The sequence below is a fragment of the Odocoileus virginianus genome, chromosome 10 (genome assembly GCF_023699985.2).
Source record: "Odocoileus virginianus isolate 20LAN1187 ecotype Illinois chromosome 10, Ovbor_1.2, whole genome shotgun sequence".
Taxonomy (NCBI): Eukaryota; Metazoa; Chordata; class Mammalia; order Artiodactyla; family Cervidae; genus Odocoileus; species Odocoileus virginianus.
The window spans coordinates 45,193,006-45,208,737 of NC_069683.1; the positions used below are offsets into that span (position 1 = coordinate 45,193,006).

The window sequence follows — 15,732 nt, forward strand, 5'->3', positions numbered from 1 at the left end:
CCTTCACATGGCCTACAACGCCCTGCAGGATCTAACCCGCCCACCGCTCCAGCCTCCTCATTCACACGCTGTCTCCCTCCCTGTGCTCCATTCCAACCTTCTGTGCTTCCTCACCCTGCTCACCCCAGCCTCAGGGCCTTTGCACACACTGTTTCCTCTGCAGAGAATGTTCTTCCCAACACCCCCTCAGCCCTGCCATCCTGCTCCCCTTCCCTACCCCCAACTCAGACCTTTACCCCATTCGAGTCTACTCTTTCTTCTGCCATCAACTTGACCATCATTCCAAAGAGAAGCCCCCGATACCTGGACTAGGTTTGGTCCCTCAAATACCCACACGCCTTCTCTGGAAGCTTCATCACAAATTGCATTTTGTTTAATGTCTGTTGTCCTTGCTAGACTCTAAGCAGAGATCACCAATAACGGTCCTGTGCACTGACACATCTCAGTGCCAAATAGATGGTGTATGCTCAATAAATATTTAAGAAATGAAGTGAACATCATATTGTCTCCAACTTCAAACTGTCAATGGCTCCTCATAGCCTCGAGGGTAATTTAGCATCCATAGCCCACCATGATCCAGCTCTCATCAACCTTTCTGTCTCAGGCCTAAACCCTTAGCTCCAGCCAGAACAAAACCTTGTGGTTCCCCAGATGCATCATGTTGTTTTAGAATTTGATGCCTCTCACAGACTACTCCTTCTACTGGCTATGCTATTCTTTTTATGAACTCCCAACCTGTTCTCCAAACAAATTGGGGAGTCGGCCCTCCTGCATCCCATCCTAGTTTGGGGGTCTTTCCTTGGTGTTCCCATGGCAACCCTTCAGGGCTCCTTACAGCTGCTTCACCCACTTCATTGCAATTTCTTGCCTTTTCTGGCTCCACCTTCTCATTTGCTCCCCTTGGTCCTCTTCCTTTGCCCAGCCCTCAAATGCTGGTGTTTCCCAGGGTTGGGATTTCAACTTTCTTTTTTGCTTCTTCTGTACAAATTACACAGGTAAGACCCTCCTGACCCAGAATTCCAACTGCCACCTGTGTGCTTATGACTCCCCAGCTCACTTCTCTATCCTGGCTTTTCCTTCTGAACTCCAGACCTATTATTCCAAGTGCCCAGGGACTTTCCTACCTGGGTGACCCATAGGTCTTACTGTATATCATAATGATGTAAAGAACTAAAATTGGGACTTCTCTGGAGATCCAGTGGCTAAGACTCTGTGCTCCTGATGCAAGGGGCCCAAGGCTTGATCTCTGGTTAGGGAACTAGATTCCACATGCTACAACTAAGACTCAGCACAGCCAGATGGAAAAAACAAAAGGAACTGAAATCATTTTTTCCTACTCCTAAGCCAGTTCCTCCCCTATGTATAATTGTTCCATCATCAGCACCAACTTCTACCCAGTCAGTCCATCCTGAATGCAGAGAGGCATCCCAAAGCACTCTCTTCCCTTTATGGTTCTCCCTGCTCCCACCCAGTTTTCAAGTTATTAACCAAGACTTAATAAGTCTACCTTCTAATTATCTCCTGAAGCTCTCCCATCCCCCTCATTCTTAACCAAATGGCTTTGCTTCAGCCCTCATCATATCTTTACTGGATAACTGCAGTCGCATCTAACTCATCTCTGAAACCAAACCTGGTGCCTCTCAAGCACCCTCTATGACTGCAGTCAGAGTGATGGTTTTAAAAAGCGAATTTGATAATGCCAATGCCCTGCTTCAAATCTGTCAACAATTCTCCAAGCCTTCATCTTCCTTAGCCCTGTCCACAATCCCTTCCATCTGGCCCCTGCTGATCTATGCAGTCTTATCTGTCAAAAGTCCTCCACATGGAACCACCTGCTGCTCTGTGCATGCGCCCTCTTCACCCTGCTTCACACCACTGCACCATGGTTCTCCTACTTTCTCCTCTGGGAACTCTACACCCTAGACACTTACTTGCCTCTTCACTCCTTCGTGTCTTTTTAGACTCAGCTCAGGTATTAATTATCTCCTTGGGGAAGCCTTCCCTAACCACCACCTCCCAAGGATTTGTTAGCTGCTACTCCTAAATTCTCTGAGAGAAACCATCGTGTTGTTTGTCATTTGTTTATTTGTCTGTCTCCTCTGCTAGGCAGTGAGGTCCTCTGGGACAGGGGACAAATATTATTTATTTGTGTATCCCCAGCACTCGGTACAAAGAACAATACATAGTAGATGGTCGATCAATGTTTGGTGAAAGAATAAAAAATAGTATACCTTTATGAAATATGCCAGGATGAGGCTGGATTTCAGCCATCCTTGAGTGCTAAAATCATGGGACAACACCATTATCCCCACCTCCCTTAATCTTCAATCGTCATCAATCCCAGGGATGGAGAAGACATTTTCTACCCTCCAGGCCTTCCAGTCTACCTGAACTTCAAATTATTCCCAGCCCTGACTTCTCCCCTTGCTTTCTAGAGTCCTAGATTTAACCATCTACTTGACACTTTCTCTTGGATGCCTAGGAAGTTGTCTACCTTAATAAAACCAGCTTTAAATTCTCTGCCCCTCCCCCACCCTTCAAACCTGTTTCTCTACAGTCTTTATGATCTCAAAAAATGGCAACACCTTCTAATCTGTTGCTCAGGTCAGAAACATTGAGGTCATCTTGGCCTCATTTTTCATACTCCCTGCCTGAGCTAACAGCACATATTGTTGGCTTCATGGTGAAAATCCATTTAGAGTCCAACCACATCTCCCCCGACCATGCCCTCCACCCGAGCCCAAGCTTCACCACCCCCACCAAGCCTGATTGTTGTAACTCTCCCAGGTGGTATCCTACTTCCACACATATTAACCTCCAAATGGCAGCCCGTGGCAGCTCTCTAGTGGTATCTTATTTCACTTAAGATGAAGGTCAGGGTCCTTTTGATGGCCTCTGAGACCTTTCCTTGGTGAATGGCTTCCTGTTACTTCCCTGTTACTCCTCTGACTTCATCTCCCACTCCTCACCTCCTTCCTTGCTCTGCCCTGGTGACACTGGCTTCCTTGTTGTTCCTCAAACATGCCAGGTCTTCTCATTTTCTGATCCCACTACCTGGAACAACTCTTTCTCCAGATATTTATATTTCATTCCTTTTCAATACTTAGATCCCCGATAAAATCTCACTTTATCAAAGAGGCCTTCTCTCACCCCTCTACTGAAAGATCAGCTCCTTACAATCACATTCTATCTCCTTATTCTTCTTTACTTTATATTATATATATTTGATATATAGTATCTCTTTGCTTATTTATTTACTCCATACTCCCCTACCCCCATCCTCCTTAGGATGGGGAAGATTCTTGGCCCTCCAGGCTTCATCCCCCCCAGTGCTTGGCAGGCAGTTTGGCTCCTGGCCACTCACCAGCCGGGAACCGTACATGGATGATTTGATGGGTGTGGCCACAGGGCAGTTGATTCGCTTCTCCTTTTGTCGTCGGTTGCAGAACCAGACCCTCACCACCTCCTTCTCCATGGACAACTGCTCTGCAATCATGGAGATCTCCTCAGAGCTGGGTTTGGGGTTCTACAGAAACCAAAGGGACAGAGTCATCAGGAGGAGAAGGGAACAGGACCAAGAATTGAAGGTGGGGGAGAGATGTTCCAGGAAGCAGGATAGAACAATAGATGGAGCAAAAGCTTTAGAATCAGACCTGAGATGGAATAGTGGTTTTAGCCCTCACTCTGTGGCCTCAGGAAACTTTCCGAACCTCTCTGAGCCTCAGTCTTACCATCTATGAAAGGAGAGTAATAATGACTACTGTATAGGACTATTGAGACTGAAGGAGAAAATGTGTGTCAACTGCAGGGCCTGACACAGGGTGGAGGCTCTTCTCTCACTTCTTTTCCAGGAGAAGTTCTGAATGAAGAAGCTGATGGGGCTTCTGAGTGGGGCAGGCTGAGTCCCCAGAACCCATGTTCCACTCTTTCCTCATAATCTGAGGAAAACTTCTCTCATCTGGTTTCTTCCTGCCTACCTCAGAATAGGAAACAATAGAGTTAAAACATGTGGACCCATCAAGACTATAGAGGAGATAAGCATATGTGTGTGTGTGTGTGTGTGTGTGTGTGTGTTAGTCGATAAGTCGTGTCTGACTCTTTGCGGCTCCATGAACTGTAGCCTGCCAGGCTCTTCTATCCATGGAATTTTCCAGGCAGGAGTACTGCAGAGGGTTACCATTTCCTTCTCCATGGGATCTTCCCAACCCAGGGACTGAACCTGCATCTCTAGTCTCCTGCATTGGCAGGTGACTTCTTTCCCACTGAACCATCAGGGAAGCCCATACATTTGTATACACACTCAAATATATATATATATATATATGTATATATATATATATGTATCTCCATCACTCCTTTGTTTTGACCGCTTCCACCCCCAACTCAATCTTTGATCTTAGCCCCCTTTCTCTCCTTTCTACAGCCTCCCTTACTCTTGCTGCTCTGAGAAACTTCAGCAGAAGGAAAAGCCAGCTCTCATGATCCTGCCAGCAGGATGCAGCCATCAAGTCCTCAGTCACATGCATGGGGGAATCTGCTGGGGAGGCAGCAGACCTGGAGGCCTGTGGCCTGTAAGGCAGAACTAGGCCATGGAAACATCCTTGAGGGACCTGAGTGGTGTGGATGGAAACTCTGGAGGCTGGTCCCTAAGGGACCCTGATTAAAGGCTCTTTAGCCCCCACATGTTTATCCCTCTTCTCTTGCCCAGTTCCCATGGGGCACATAACTGGTATTATTAGCTTCCACATACTGACTCCAGAATACACTTTTGCTGCAAGTTCAAAACAATGTGTGTATGTAATACGATCACAAATATTTAAGTGTATGTGAAGTGAAAGTGTTAGTCGCTCAGTCATGTCCAATTCTTTACAACTCCCTGGACTGTAGCCTGTCAGGCTCCTCTGTCCATGGAATTGTCCAGGCAACAATTCTGGAGTGGGTTGTCATCTCCTTCTCCAGGGGATCTTCCCGACCCAGGGATCGAACCCAGGTCTCCTGCATTGCAGGCAGATTCTTTACCATCTGAGCCACCAGGGAAGCAAGTGTGTGCAGGAGAAAGAAATAGAAGGACATACATAGAAGACGTTTGGTGGTGAATTTTTTTCCTACTTCCCTGCATTTTCCAAATTCTTTACAAGGAGTATTTATTTTATGTATATTATTTGAAAAATACAAAGTAATATGAGGAAGGTAAAGAATATGTACACAAGGCTCTGCTTCCTTTATCTCAACTGGATACAGATACAATCCTCTCCACTAGGATTCTGGATCCCAGTCTAAATCTCTCCGCTCGAGGGATCATGGGTACCAAACAGAGGTCAGGGCCAGCAGGGTCAGTGGGGGAGGAAGTTTCTGGAACCCAGCCTGTCACTCAAACGCCTGGAGAAGGAGCAGGTCTCTGTTTTCTGACCCTTTCCCAGGGCAGGTGTTGGGGGGCTCAGGGGTGGTGCTGAAGGACCTGTACGTGTGTGCTCATCCTCCTGTGCAAGTCAGCCCACTTGCCCCCACCACAAGGATCTGCTCACATCTTGAAATCTCTTCTCCAGAGTCAGACGGATGTTGGTCTCGATGCTGGTCCGCTTCTTCCTCTTCCTCCCGAACACCTCGCTGAGGGCAGGGTAAGAGTTGGGGGTGCTCATGGAGGGGTCCGATGGGGAGGACTCTGTGCAGAGTGGGAGAGGAGAGGAGGCTCAGAGAGGGGAAGGCAGCCGGTGCAGGCTCTGTCTTCCTGGACTTGAGGTCCCATGACCCTTCCCCAGCAGGTCCGCAGCCGCCCCCCCCACCACTGCAGGGGAGCAGGAACAGCCCGAGAATCCTGCTTCTCCTCACTGCTCCGGGTAAAGGTCCTCCACGCCTCCCACCGCGGTGCCTCCAGTGTTTGCGGTCATGGTTCAGGGACACCCAGACATCAGCGGCATGTGTGGGTGTGAGTGGGTGAGGGCAGGGCTCCAAGTGGCACTCACGGGTCTGTCTTTTACAAGAAGGCCTGGATGTGAATCCTGAGGGAAATGGGAACTGGGGTTTTGAGCTAGAAGCAATGGCCCTTGGCGGCCGGATGCTGGTGTGAGGCCACTTCCTTTGCAGCGTGAGTGCTGCAGCTGAGGTGGCGTGAGGGCTTAACTGGGAGGGCCCTCCAGAAGCATTCAGGCGCAGACAGGGAGTCACGCCAGAAGACATCTGCAAGGTCCTTTCCCAAAGATCCTAAGACTCTCTGGTCATCTCTCTCAGTTCAGCGCTCCAGTAAAACCTGCCCAAGGGTCTGCCTGGTGGGGATGCTTCCTTACCCCCTCCCTTGTTTCTGTGTGGAGGGACTTCCAAGAGGGGCACACCCTTGGCTGCCCATCTCCCACTCTCCTCTTTCTCCATAGTGACCACTGGGAAGTGAGTGTTAGTCGCTCAGTCGTGTCTGACTCCTTGTGACCCCATGGACTATAGCCCACTAGGCTCCTCTGTCCATGGGATGCTCCAGGCAAGAATACTGGAGTGGGTTGCCATTCCCTTCTCCAGGGGATCTTCATGACCCAGGGATCAAACCCGGGTCTCCTGCACTGCAGGCAGAATCTTTACCATCTGAGCCCCCAAGGGAAGCCCCAGAGGAACCATTAAGCTACACTATCTACAGATTAGAGCCCAGCCCCCCCACCCCCCCACTGGCTCTGCTCCTCCCTCTTCACTGAGATCAATGTCCTGGGACGATTTTGTGCTACCCCCACCCTGCCCCTGGGGACATCTGGCACTATCTCATGACATTTTGGATATTACAACAGGGAGTGGGCATCTAGTGTGTAGAGACCAAGGATGCTGCTAAATAGCCTATAATTCACGGGACAGCCTACATGAAGAAGTATTATCTGTCCCAAGATACTGCTAATGCATGGCTAAGAACCCTGTCCCACACTGTTCCCTGACACCAAACTCTTCCGTTCATTATTCCAAATGTTTTGCCCTTGGCTTATACCCTGGGCCTCCTGGAATTGCCTCCATGGCCAAAACACCTGACTGAATCCTCCTGCAAACCCCACTCCTGCTGAAATGCTTTCCCAACCAGTCTAGCTCTCAGTAACTTGCTGCCCTCTGAAAACCTACTCAAGAATTAGCCAGATAAAGATCTTGGGTTGTGTCTGTTGCCTCCTCCTCCCAGCCATGAGACCCTGGAGAACCCCATTCCCTATCCCCCTGGTCTAGACCCAGTCCAGACAGTAGTCTGGGTGTGTTGGCTCTGCAGACCCCACCTTTGTCTCTGTTGAGCAGTCCTATGGTAAGGCTAGGCAGGTCTGGAGTAGGGAATAAAATAGGGCAAGTCTTTGTGGCCACAGACCTAAAGCCATGTCCTCCATGGCTTTTTCCATAATGAAGCTGACATCTTCATCTCTATTAGCCTGCCTCCAGTGTCTTATTTTTCTGTTGGTTCCAGAGCCAGGAGGAGAGGAAAGGGCCCTGTGCGTAGACCACTGAAAGCCCCAGCATAGACCAGTCACCAGCCCCTTCCTGCAGACCTTTGAAGGCAGGAGTCCCCCACCTCTGGGATCTAATGCCTGATGATCTGAGGTGGAGCTGATATAATAATAATAGACATAAAGTGCACAATAAATGTAATGCACTTGAATCATCCCCAAGCCACTCCCCAACCCTGGGGTGTGGAAAAATTGTCTTCCATGAAAACCAGTCCCAGTAGCCTAAAAGACTGGGGACCACTGCTCTAAGGCACCATCCATCGTCATGTCCCCAAGGCTTACCTGCATCGTTCAGCCACTTCTCCAGCAGCGGCTTGAGCTTGCACATGTTCTTGAAGCTCAGATTGAGGGCCTCAAATCGTGAGATAGTTGTCTGGCTGAAGTCGTTACCATATAGCTTTCCCATGGCCAGACCCACATCTCCCTGCATGTGGGGGTAAAGAGGGAGGAACTTGATTGACAGGTCCCTTCTCCCCTTTGTTGACATCCCCCACCATCCTAGCTCCTGGCCACACCTTTTGAGCTCCCACCCATCACCCTGGCTCCCTTCCAGGTTTCTTCCTCTAAGATGGAGACTTGGTTATTCCTCTCCTTAGACTCTGAGTGGTCTGTGCTTTCCCCTGGCCTGGCTCTCATTCCTCACCCCCTCCACCAGCAGGGGCCCTGGCTTCCCTACCAATAGCAACTGTGCCCCATTGTTAGGGGACACAGGGGCACAGTGGGTTTGCCCCAAACACCATGAGCTTGAGTTGTTCTCAAGACTACACTTAGGAAGTCTAGTCTCTACTCAGCCCAAGTTCTTCCACCTCCTCAGTCCCAAACCAAACCTGTGTGAAGCCCAGCTTAATGCGCCTCTGCTTGAAGGTCTTGGCAAACTTCTCCAGCTCCTCCAGGTCACTGGGCTCGTCAGCTCCTCCAGCGCTGGGGAGATGCTTGGGCACCGGGAGATGCTGAGATGCTTCCAGATGGGGTTCTAAAGAAGATCCTGGTAGCCCAGGGCGCCCAACTGCCTAAGAGGAGACACACACCAAGCTCACCCACAAATAGTCAACAGATGAAATGGCATTCTCTGAGCTTTTTGCACAAAAGGCCCGCTTAGAGGCTAACAGGTTGGATTCCTATTATTTCAGTGTTGCAGAAGTGAAAACTGGAGTTTCTGTGAAGGGACTGGGCTTCCTGGGTGGCTCAGTGGTAAAGAATCCCAATGCAGGAGATGCAGGTTTGATCCCTGGGTCGGGAAGATCCCCTAGAGAAGGAAATAGCAACCCACTCCAGTATACTTGCCTTGGAAATCCCACAGACAGAGGAGCCTGGCAGGCTACAGTCCATGAGGTCGCTCAGACATGACTTAGTGACTAAACAACAACAATATGAAGGGACCAGCAAGAGTAGCTGGGGCAGAAACAGCAGGAGTGTGGGACAGGGCGGTGGCCTTTCTGGGTTTTAGTCTATGACTCATGGTTTGACTCTGAGCAGGTAACTTCCTTCTTTCAGTTTTCCACCATAAAAGGAGCTAGCAGGGTTGTCTACAAAGATCCCCAAAATAAATCTCAAAATGGGAAAAGGAAAAGGTTGTTTATCTTTTCTCTTCTTTTCCACAAAGCAAAGTGACTGAGGTGTTCAACAGGCATTAACTGAAGATAACAGAGGGCATCTGAGACTCATTATGTTAATGGAATTTCCATAAAATTCCAAACTCTCATGACCACCATTTTACTTTCTAAACCATCATTTTCTTACATGAGAATATTTTGCTTTCTGCTTTTTTTTTTTTTAATCAAAGGTATTCCATTGCTATCCAAGTGCGCCTTGATCACATTCACAGTTGTCAGGAGATATCCTTTCTTTAGTTTATTTTCACAGAATAGACTCTTATACCTGGAATCCAATTTATGCCTATTGGGGTCAGGAGTAAGTCCTGACCCCAACTTGTCCATGAAAAGGGAATGGAACCCAGGCTTGGGGTCCTAAGGGGCTGTGTCCAGGGCAGTGGCTGCTACCCATGTGGATGACATGGTCTAAGTCCACTCTTTTACTTCCTTCCCAGTTTACTCTTTTCCAAGACTGGGGTTAACTTTAGTCTTTTCTTTAGGCTTCCCATTCAGACAGGCAGCCTTGTGATGACCAGAGAAAAGTTAAGGACTCTTTTCCCCGAGGGAGGTTCTTTTAGAGCAGAATGATTTGAAACCACTAGGCTTTGAACCTCTTCAGTGGGGGACTGGGTGGCACAGACCAGACCCTCAGGACAAAGCCTATCTCCTGCACATCCAATCAGCTGCAGAATTGCTTTGAGTCAGCTTCCCCCATGTCCCCTGTCAGCCCCTCCTTTCTGCCCTTACTTGTTTCTGTTGTTCAGTTACTAAGTCATGTCTGACTCTTTGACCCCATGGACTGCAGACACCAGGCTTCCCTGTCCTTCACTGTCTCTTGGAGTTTGCTCAAACTCATGTCCATTGAGTCAGTGATGCTGTCTAACCATCGCGTCCTCTACCCTTCCTGCTGCCACTGTAAGCAGGTCTCTTTACTGCTGCCCCAGAATGATCTTAACAATATTCCAAACAGTCTTTCTGTTTCTGGTCTCGCTCAGCTCTTGTGTTATAAGTCACGTGAGTTGATCATCAGAACCCTCTAAGATTTATTCCTGATCTAAGTCTGTGGTGACGAGATTCCACTAGCAGTAAGGAAGAGGTCTGAGAGCTTAGAACACTGGTGTCCTTGTTTCTATTAGCCACTAGGTGGCACCCTCGGCTCTTCCAGAAGTTCCGTAGACTCTAGCACTGTAAAGCCAGGGGCAATCCACGGGGATCTTAGCACAGAGTAAGGATTAGGATCTCTGCAGTCATTCCCAGCTCTTCTACACGTCGGATTCTGCAGAGCCATCTCATGCAGTGGTGCAGGGGTTAACTGCATGGGGCAGCTAAATGAGGGGAGGGGTGGCAGCTCTGATGTAACTCCAGCTGCTCTGGCCAAGCCACATTCCCTGGTGTGAGGCTGCCTCTGGCCAGAGGAAGCAGTGCCTTTTTTTCTCGCTGGCAAACAGGTGCTGTGTGGCGCCAGGGCAGCTCTGCAAAGGGCCCTCTTGCAGACCTCAGTCCTCCCAACCCAGGCACCTGTCCACTACAGAAGCCAATTTACAAAAGCAGTTATATATACATACATACATACATATATATACATATACATATGTATATATATATGTATATATATATATTTTGCCCTGCCACACGGCACATGAAATCTCATTTTCCTGACCAGGGATTGAATCTGTGCTCCCTGAAGTGGAAGCGCAGCATTCCCTGGTGGTGGTTCCCTGGACCACCAGGGAAGTCCCTCAAAGAGTGGTTCTTAAGAGAGGCCCATAAAAAAAAATCAAAAAAAAAAAAAAAAAAGAGAGAGAGAGGCCCAGAGATGAGAAACCCTGTCTTGCTGTTCTCCTCACATCAAGTCTGTGAATCTCTGGTCTCCTCCTTGGGACCTGAGAGCATCAGGAGGGTTGGCAGTCACCTTGGTGTCCCTGGAAAGTTAGCTGAGCCCTGCAGAGGACTGATACAGGGGCCTGATTGGGGAGGGATGGAATGCCTGTGTCCAGAGCAGGCTAGCCCAGGAGATGGGATCTCTGGCTTCTAATTCTGGCTCCATGAGTGACACTGGGTCACTCATTTCCTCTGAATGTGACTTGAATTTCCCCCTCTGTGTCAATGGAGACAACCCCTTGCTATTTCCCCTCCCCGGAGGGAGAAACCAGGGAACTTAATTCCATCAAGAGCTGAGAGGTTCCTAGAGGGGACAGGAGGAGCATGCGTGTTTACCTGGGATGCCAGGCCAGGCCCTGTCTGCGGGAGGAGGAGGGAGCTCTGTTGCTGTGGAAAGGGGAGAAGATTCGGCTGCAGACCTGGGTGAAAGGGGAAGAACAAAGCAACAAACGCATAAAATTCAGGTCAGCTGAAAGACATGCTCTACCTGATAACCATCCCCCCCCCACTACTTAATCCCCCCAACTCCCCCGGAGCCCCGAGGAAAGGCCGCCACAGGCACTGTCAGGATTGCCACACACAGGTGGAGGCAAATCAGACATGGGGATAAACAGATGTAAACAGCAGTCCCCAAACCAGTCCTTCTGCTTGCCTGCCTGCTTGCCTGCCTAGAGTGGTACAAAGGCTGAGGAGGGTCAAGGAAACCAGCTCTGGGAAAACCAAGGTGGGAAGGAAATGAGGGGGGTGACCACTCAGAATTCAAGCTGGGGCTGAGGGCTTTGGTTTTGCCTGCAGAAGTAGCTGGGATGGTTAGGGAGGCCTAGCCACATCTGCAAAGATGCCAGGTCAAAGGAACGGAGCCATATAGCTCTAAAGGGCAGCTGGCAAGTGCCAGAGGCTCTTGGCAGGACCCAGACATTGTACACTTGGGAGGAAGGGCTAAGAGAGAGAAGGGAAGAGCCCAGGCCAAGCTTCTGGCAACTCTCGCTGGTGGTATGGACTCTACCTGCTTGTTCGCACTGCCTGAGGTCTGCTTCCTCCTTCTTGCTCCAGGAAAACCGTCCATGGAGCGCTCTGCTTGGTTGGTGCTCCTGACAATGGCCTCCCTCTGAGAAGAGCCACAGCCAGGAACTGTCACTCCCATTATGGGAATGGAGCCACCCAACTACCAAAGCACATGACGGGGCAGGTCACCCCATGCACTCAGCACAGAGCAGAACCTTGGGGTTTCTGTTGTCCTGAAGCTGTTCTGGTCACTGATGTGTAGCATCTACTGAGACTGACCACTGTACTCTTCAGAATGAAGAAATGCTACACCAGCTTAGTGACAACAGAGGCCCCGAAGGCTTAAGTTTTCCTTATTACAATACATAGGCAAGAAAAATAAAATATCATAGGCAAATCTGTAGCCATATGGATGGACCTAGAGATGGCCATACTGAGTGAAGTAAGTCAGATAGAGAAGAAATATCCTGTGACATCCTTTATATATGGAATCTGAAGAGAAATGATTTACCCCAGACAAATGAACTTATTTACAAAGTAGAAAGAGACTCACTGGCTTAGAGCACAAACTTATGGTTGCCGGAGGAATAATGGGGGGACAGCTAGGGAGTTTGGGGTAGACATGTACACACCACTGTATTTAAAATGGATAGCTAACAAGGACCTACTGTGTAGCACAGAGTACTCTGCTCAGGGTTTTGTGGCAGCCTGGATGGGAGGGGAGTTCAGGGGAGAATGGAAACATGTATATGTATGGCTGAGTCCCTTCACTGTTCACTGGAAACTATCATGACGTTGTTAATTGGCTATATCCCAACACAATATAAAACATTAAAAAATAATAATTAAGTTAAAAATACATAAGCAAGAAAGCTCCTATAAGTAACCCTGTACTGAGAGTCAGAGGTATGAGCACCAATAGTGATCTGACATTTACATTACATTTTGAAACATACAAAGCCCTCTCGCATGCATTATTTCAAATAACTCTCAGTAACCTTTTGAGGCAGAGTTTTACTATGATTCCATTTTTAGGGAGAAGAAAAAGGAACCTCAGGTCAGGTAGGGCTCTCAAGGAGACCCAGCTAGTAAGTGACTTTTTTTAACCAATGAGTTTTTCTGATTCTAAATACTAAACTGTATTGCCCCTCTGTGTCACACACTAGCCTCATTGGTTTTATGCCTGAGCCAGTTTCACAATACCATTTTTCAAAAAGAAATAGAATTAACTATTAACTTCCCTTTCCTATACCAAGAGTAGGATGTATACTGGTTAGTGAATGCAGATACTCACAGATTCACATATGTCCTCATTCATCATCATCATAACACTCTGAGATGACTTGGAAACTAAGGATACCTATCACTGGAGCAGGTGCTAAGGACAGAAGGCAAGATTGCGTTTTTGTTGCATTCTGGATCTCCAAAGCCTCTCTTTGGGATTTGAACAATGGAGGGAAGCTTAGACTTCATCACTTTCAGCTCTAGTTGGTGGAGGTGGGAGAGGGCGGGGCAGTACCATGCAATGCCAAAAAAAATGGGCTTCTGACAGACTTATGGAACTTTCTAGTAGGTCACTGGTGACCTCATAAGACCACCTACCATTCGAGGTTATTTTTAAAGATGTCAGAAAAATCCCTCCACAGAACTCTTGGCATATCAAGCTCAAGAAATGTTAGTTATTACCGTGAATATTCTAATCTGTTTGTTCTTGGCCAAGAAGTTCTCTGTGAGGAACTTCCCTGTTGGAGGAAACCCGAGAATACTCTGCATAGCCCGTGGGTGGCGCTGCCGCTCCACACTAACGAAATTGCATCTCCCCAAGGGCGGGCGTCTGTTACCACATCCTCAGTCCTAGGGAGGTTTCCAAGGAACTGGGACTGCGTTTCCCAAAGATTTCCTCCTTCCTCGCTCTGCCCCGGCTCTGCCACCCTTCACCTTTGGTTTCAACTGGTCATGAAATTAAGGAAGATGGGAGAGGCAAAAGGAGAAATATTCTCAACCTGAAGGGCAATACCAGGTTCCTTCCTCAGGCCCTGAGCTGGATAAGCTGCTCTTGATACCAGAGGGTGAGCAGGTCACCCACCAACCCTAATGTGGCACTAGCGATAAAGGACCCGCTTCCCAGTGCAGGAAACATAAGAGACTCGGGTTCGACCCCTGGGTGGGGAAGATTCCCCTGGAGAAGGAAACTGCATCCCACTCCAGTATTCTTGCCTGGAGAATCCCATGGATTGTCCATAGGGTTGCCAAGAGTTGGACAGGACTGAAGTGACTTAGCACACACACACGCACATGAGTTGGTCACCCACACCCAAACTTGGTCCCCAGCAGGCAGGAGCAGCCCTTTACCACCCTTGTCTATATAGAAAACCCCCAGGGTTCTCACCTTGCTGCCCAGGCTGGGTCTGAGATAGCAGGAACTGGGAAACAGACTGTAGATGTCCTGGAACCAACACGAGCTGCTGGAGTGAGTGGAGGGAGGCCATGTCCTATGCGGGGAGACACAGACATCACAGAATTTACAAGCTGGGAGCACGGGCTCCATCCAACCGCAGCCCGTCTGTCCCAAGGGTATCCACCGGGAGCTTGCCCTATGCCTCCGTGTGTCCCTGTATTTGGCACATAGCAGCTACCCCGTTAACGCTGCTGTTGATACACTGCCTGCCCTCAGTCAAGCCATGCCTTGCAGCCTGTTGTTACTTAACCTTGCCTTGTTATTTAACTTTTGTGTGTGTCAGAACTGTCTCCCAGCTGGACTGATAATGCCCCGAGGACACAGACTGTGGGTATTACCCATCTCTCAGAGGTTTACCTTAGAAATGACAAGCAATCCACTTTTTTTTCTTAATCTCATACCATTTGATTATACTAAAGGCCATTTTATCTTGGCCATTTCCAGGGTCTAAACCATTCCTGGAGGAAGAGGCCCGTTACTTGCTCTTAATAAAAACACTTTGATGAAACAGAAAGTCCATTTCCCCTGGGGGTTCCTCCCATTAGACCCCACAAAGAGAAATACCAGTCCCAATATACAGGGACCTGGGAGTCCTCTGTGATCTAGACCCACAGGAGTCTGCGATCCCCAGGACTGAGCTTAGGTCTGTGCACAAAGAAAAGACTTGGTAAATTCTTGCTGAAAAGAAGTGAAAGAATAAATGCACATTCTATGCTTAAATATTTCTAGGGAAGAGGCGGCTCTTTCTTCCCTGGGGGAATCCATATCAGAGACTCATCCTGTGGACACCCAGCCTTCTCAGACATTTGCCATTACTGTTTCAGGAGCCTCTTTATTCCTTCTAGCTTGACAAACTCTTGAGGAAGGAGAATGGGCTTAGTTGGGACGGAAGTGCTCTGTAACCATAGCTGTCACTGTGGGGCTCCACTGAATATGGCTGGCAAACCCCAGCCTCACAGCTGCGAGCTCCATCAATTGACGAGACAGGCTGCTTTTTCTCCCAGAGGGGTGGAGACCTCCCTCTTTGCATAAGTAGCCAGGCTTCATCTTTCTGAGGAGCGTCTGGTAACCCTAACCTCACCTCAGACACCCAAGTTTCCCTGCAGGGGATTCTTTGGCCCGATCTGGATCCACTGAGAACCAGATCCATAGGTGAAGTGTTTTGCAGGAGGCTCGCCTGAAACTCACTGGCCCACTGAGACTATTAGGGCTCCCCGACTCGAGCTGGCATTTACCCCAGACATTTGATTTCCGGGCATCATGGCAGGTCCTTGACTCAGGTGACATGGTCGATGAGAGAGAGTCTGCTGCAGGGAATCGCTGAGGTCCTCAGTTTTAATCT

General features: G+C 48.8%; 1 protein-coding gene across 2 annotated transcripts in view; it reads right to left on the reverse strand.

The window, feature by feature from the left end:
- Positions 1 to 15,732, reverse strand: part of POU2F3 (POU class 2 homeobox 3) — an 88,672-nt gene that overhangs the window by 9,485 nt on the left and 63,455 nt on the right. For both annotated transcript variants that reach the window (XM_020891401.2, XM_070473474.1), the window contains exons 4-10: positions 15,626 to 15,730; positions 14,322 to 14,424; positions 11,264 to 11,346; positions 8,282 to 8,464; positions 7,737 to 7,878; positions 5,526 to 5,662; positions 3,365 to 3,526 (exon numbers count right to left, since the gene is read on the reverse strand). In XM_020891401.2, the coding sequence (XP_020747060.2) occupies positions 3,365 to 3,526; positions 5,526 to 5,662; positions 7,737 to 7,878; positions 8,282 to 8,464; positions 11,264 to 11,346; positions 14,322 to 14,424; positions 15,626 to 15,730 (915 nt within the window). The remainder of the gene's footprint in view (positions 1 to 3,364; positions 3,527 to 5,525; positions 5,663 to 7,736; positions 7,879 to 8,281; positions 8,465 to 11,263; positions 11,347 to 14,321; positions 14,425 to 15,625; positions 15,731 to 15,732) is intronic.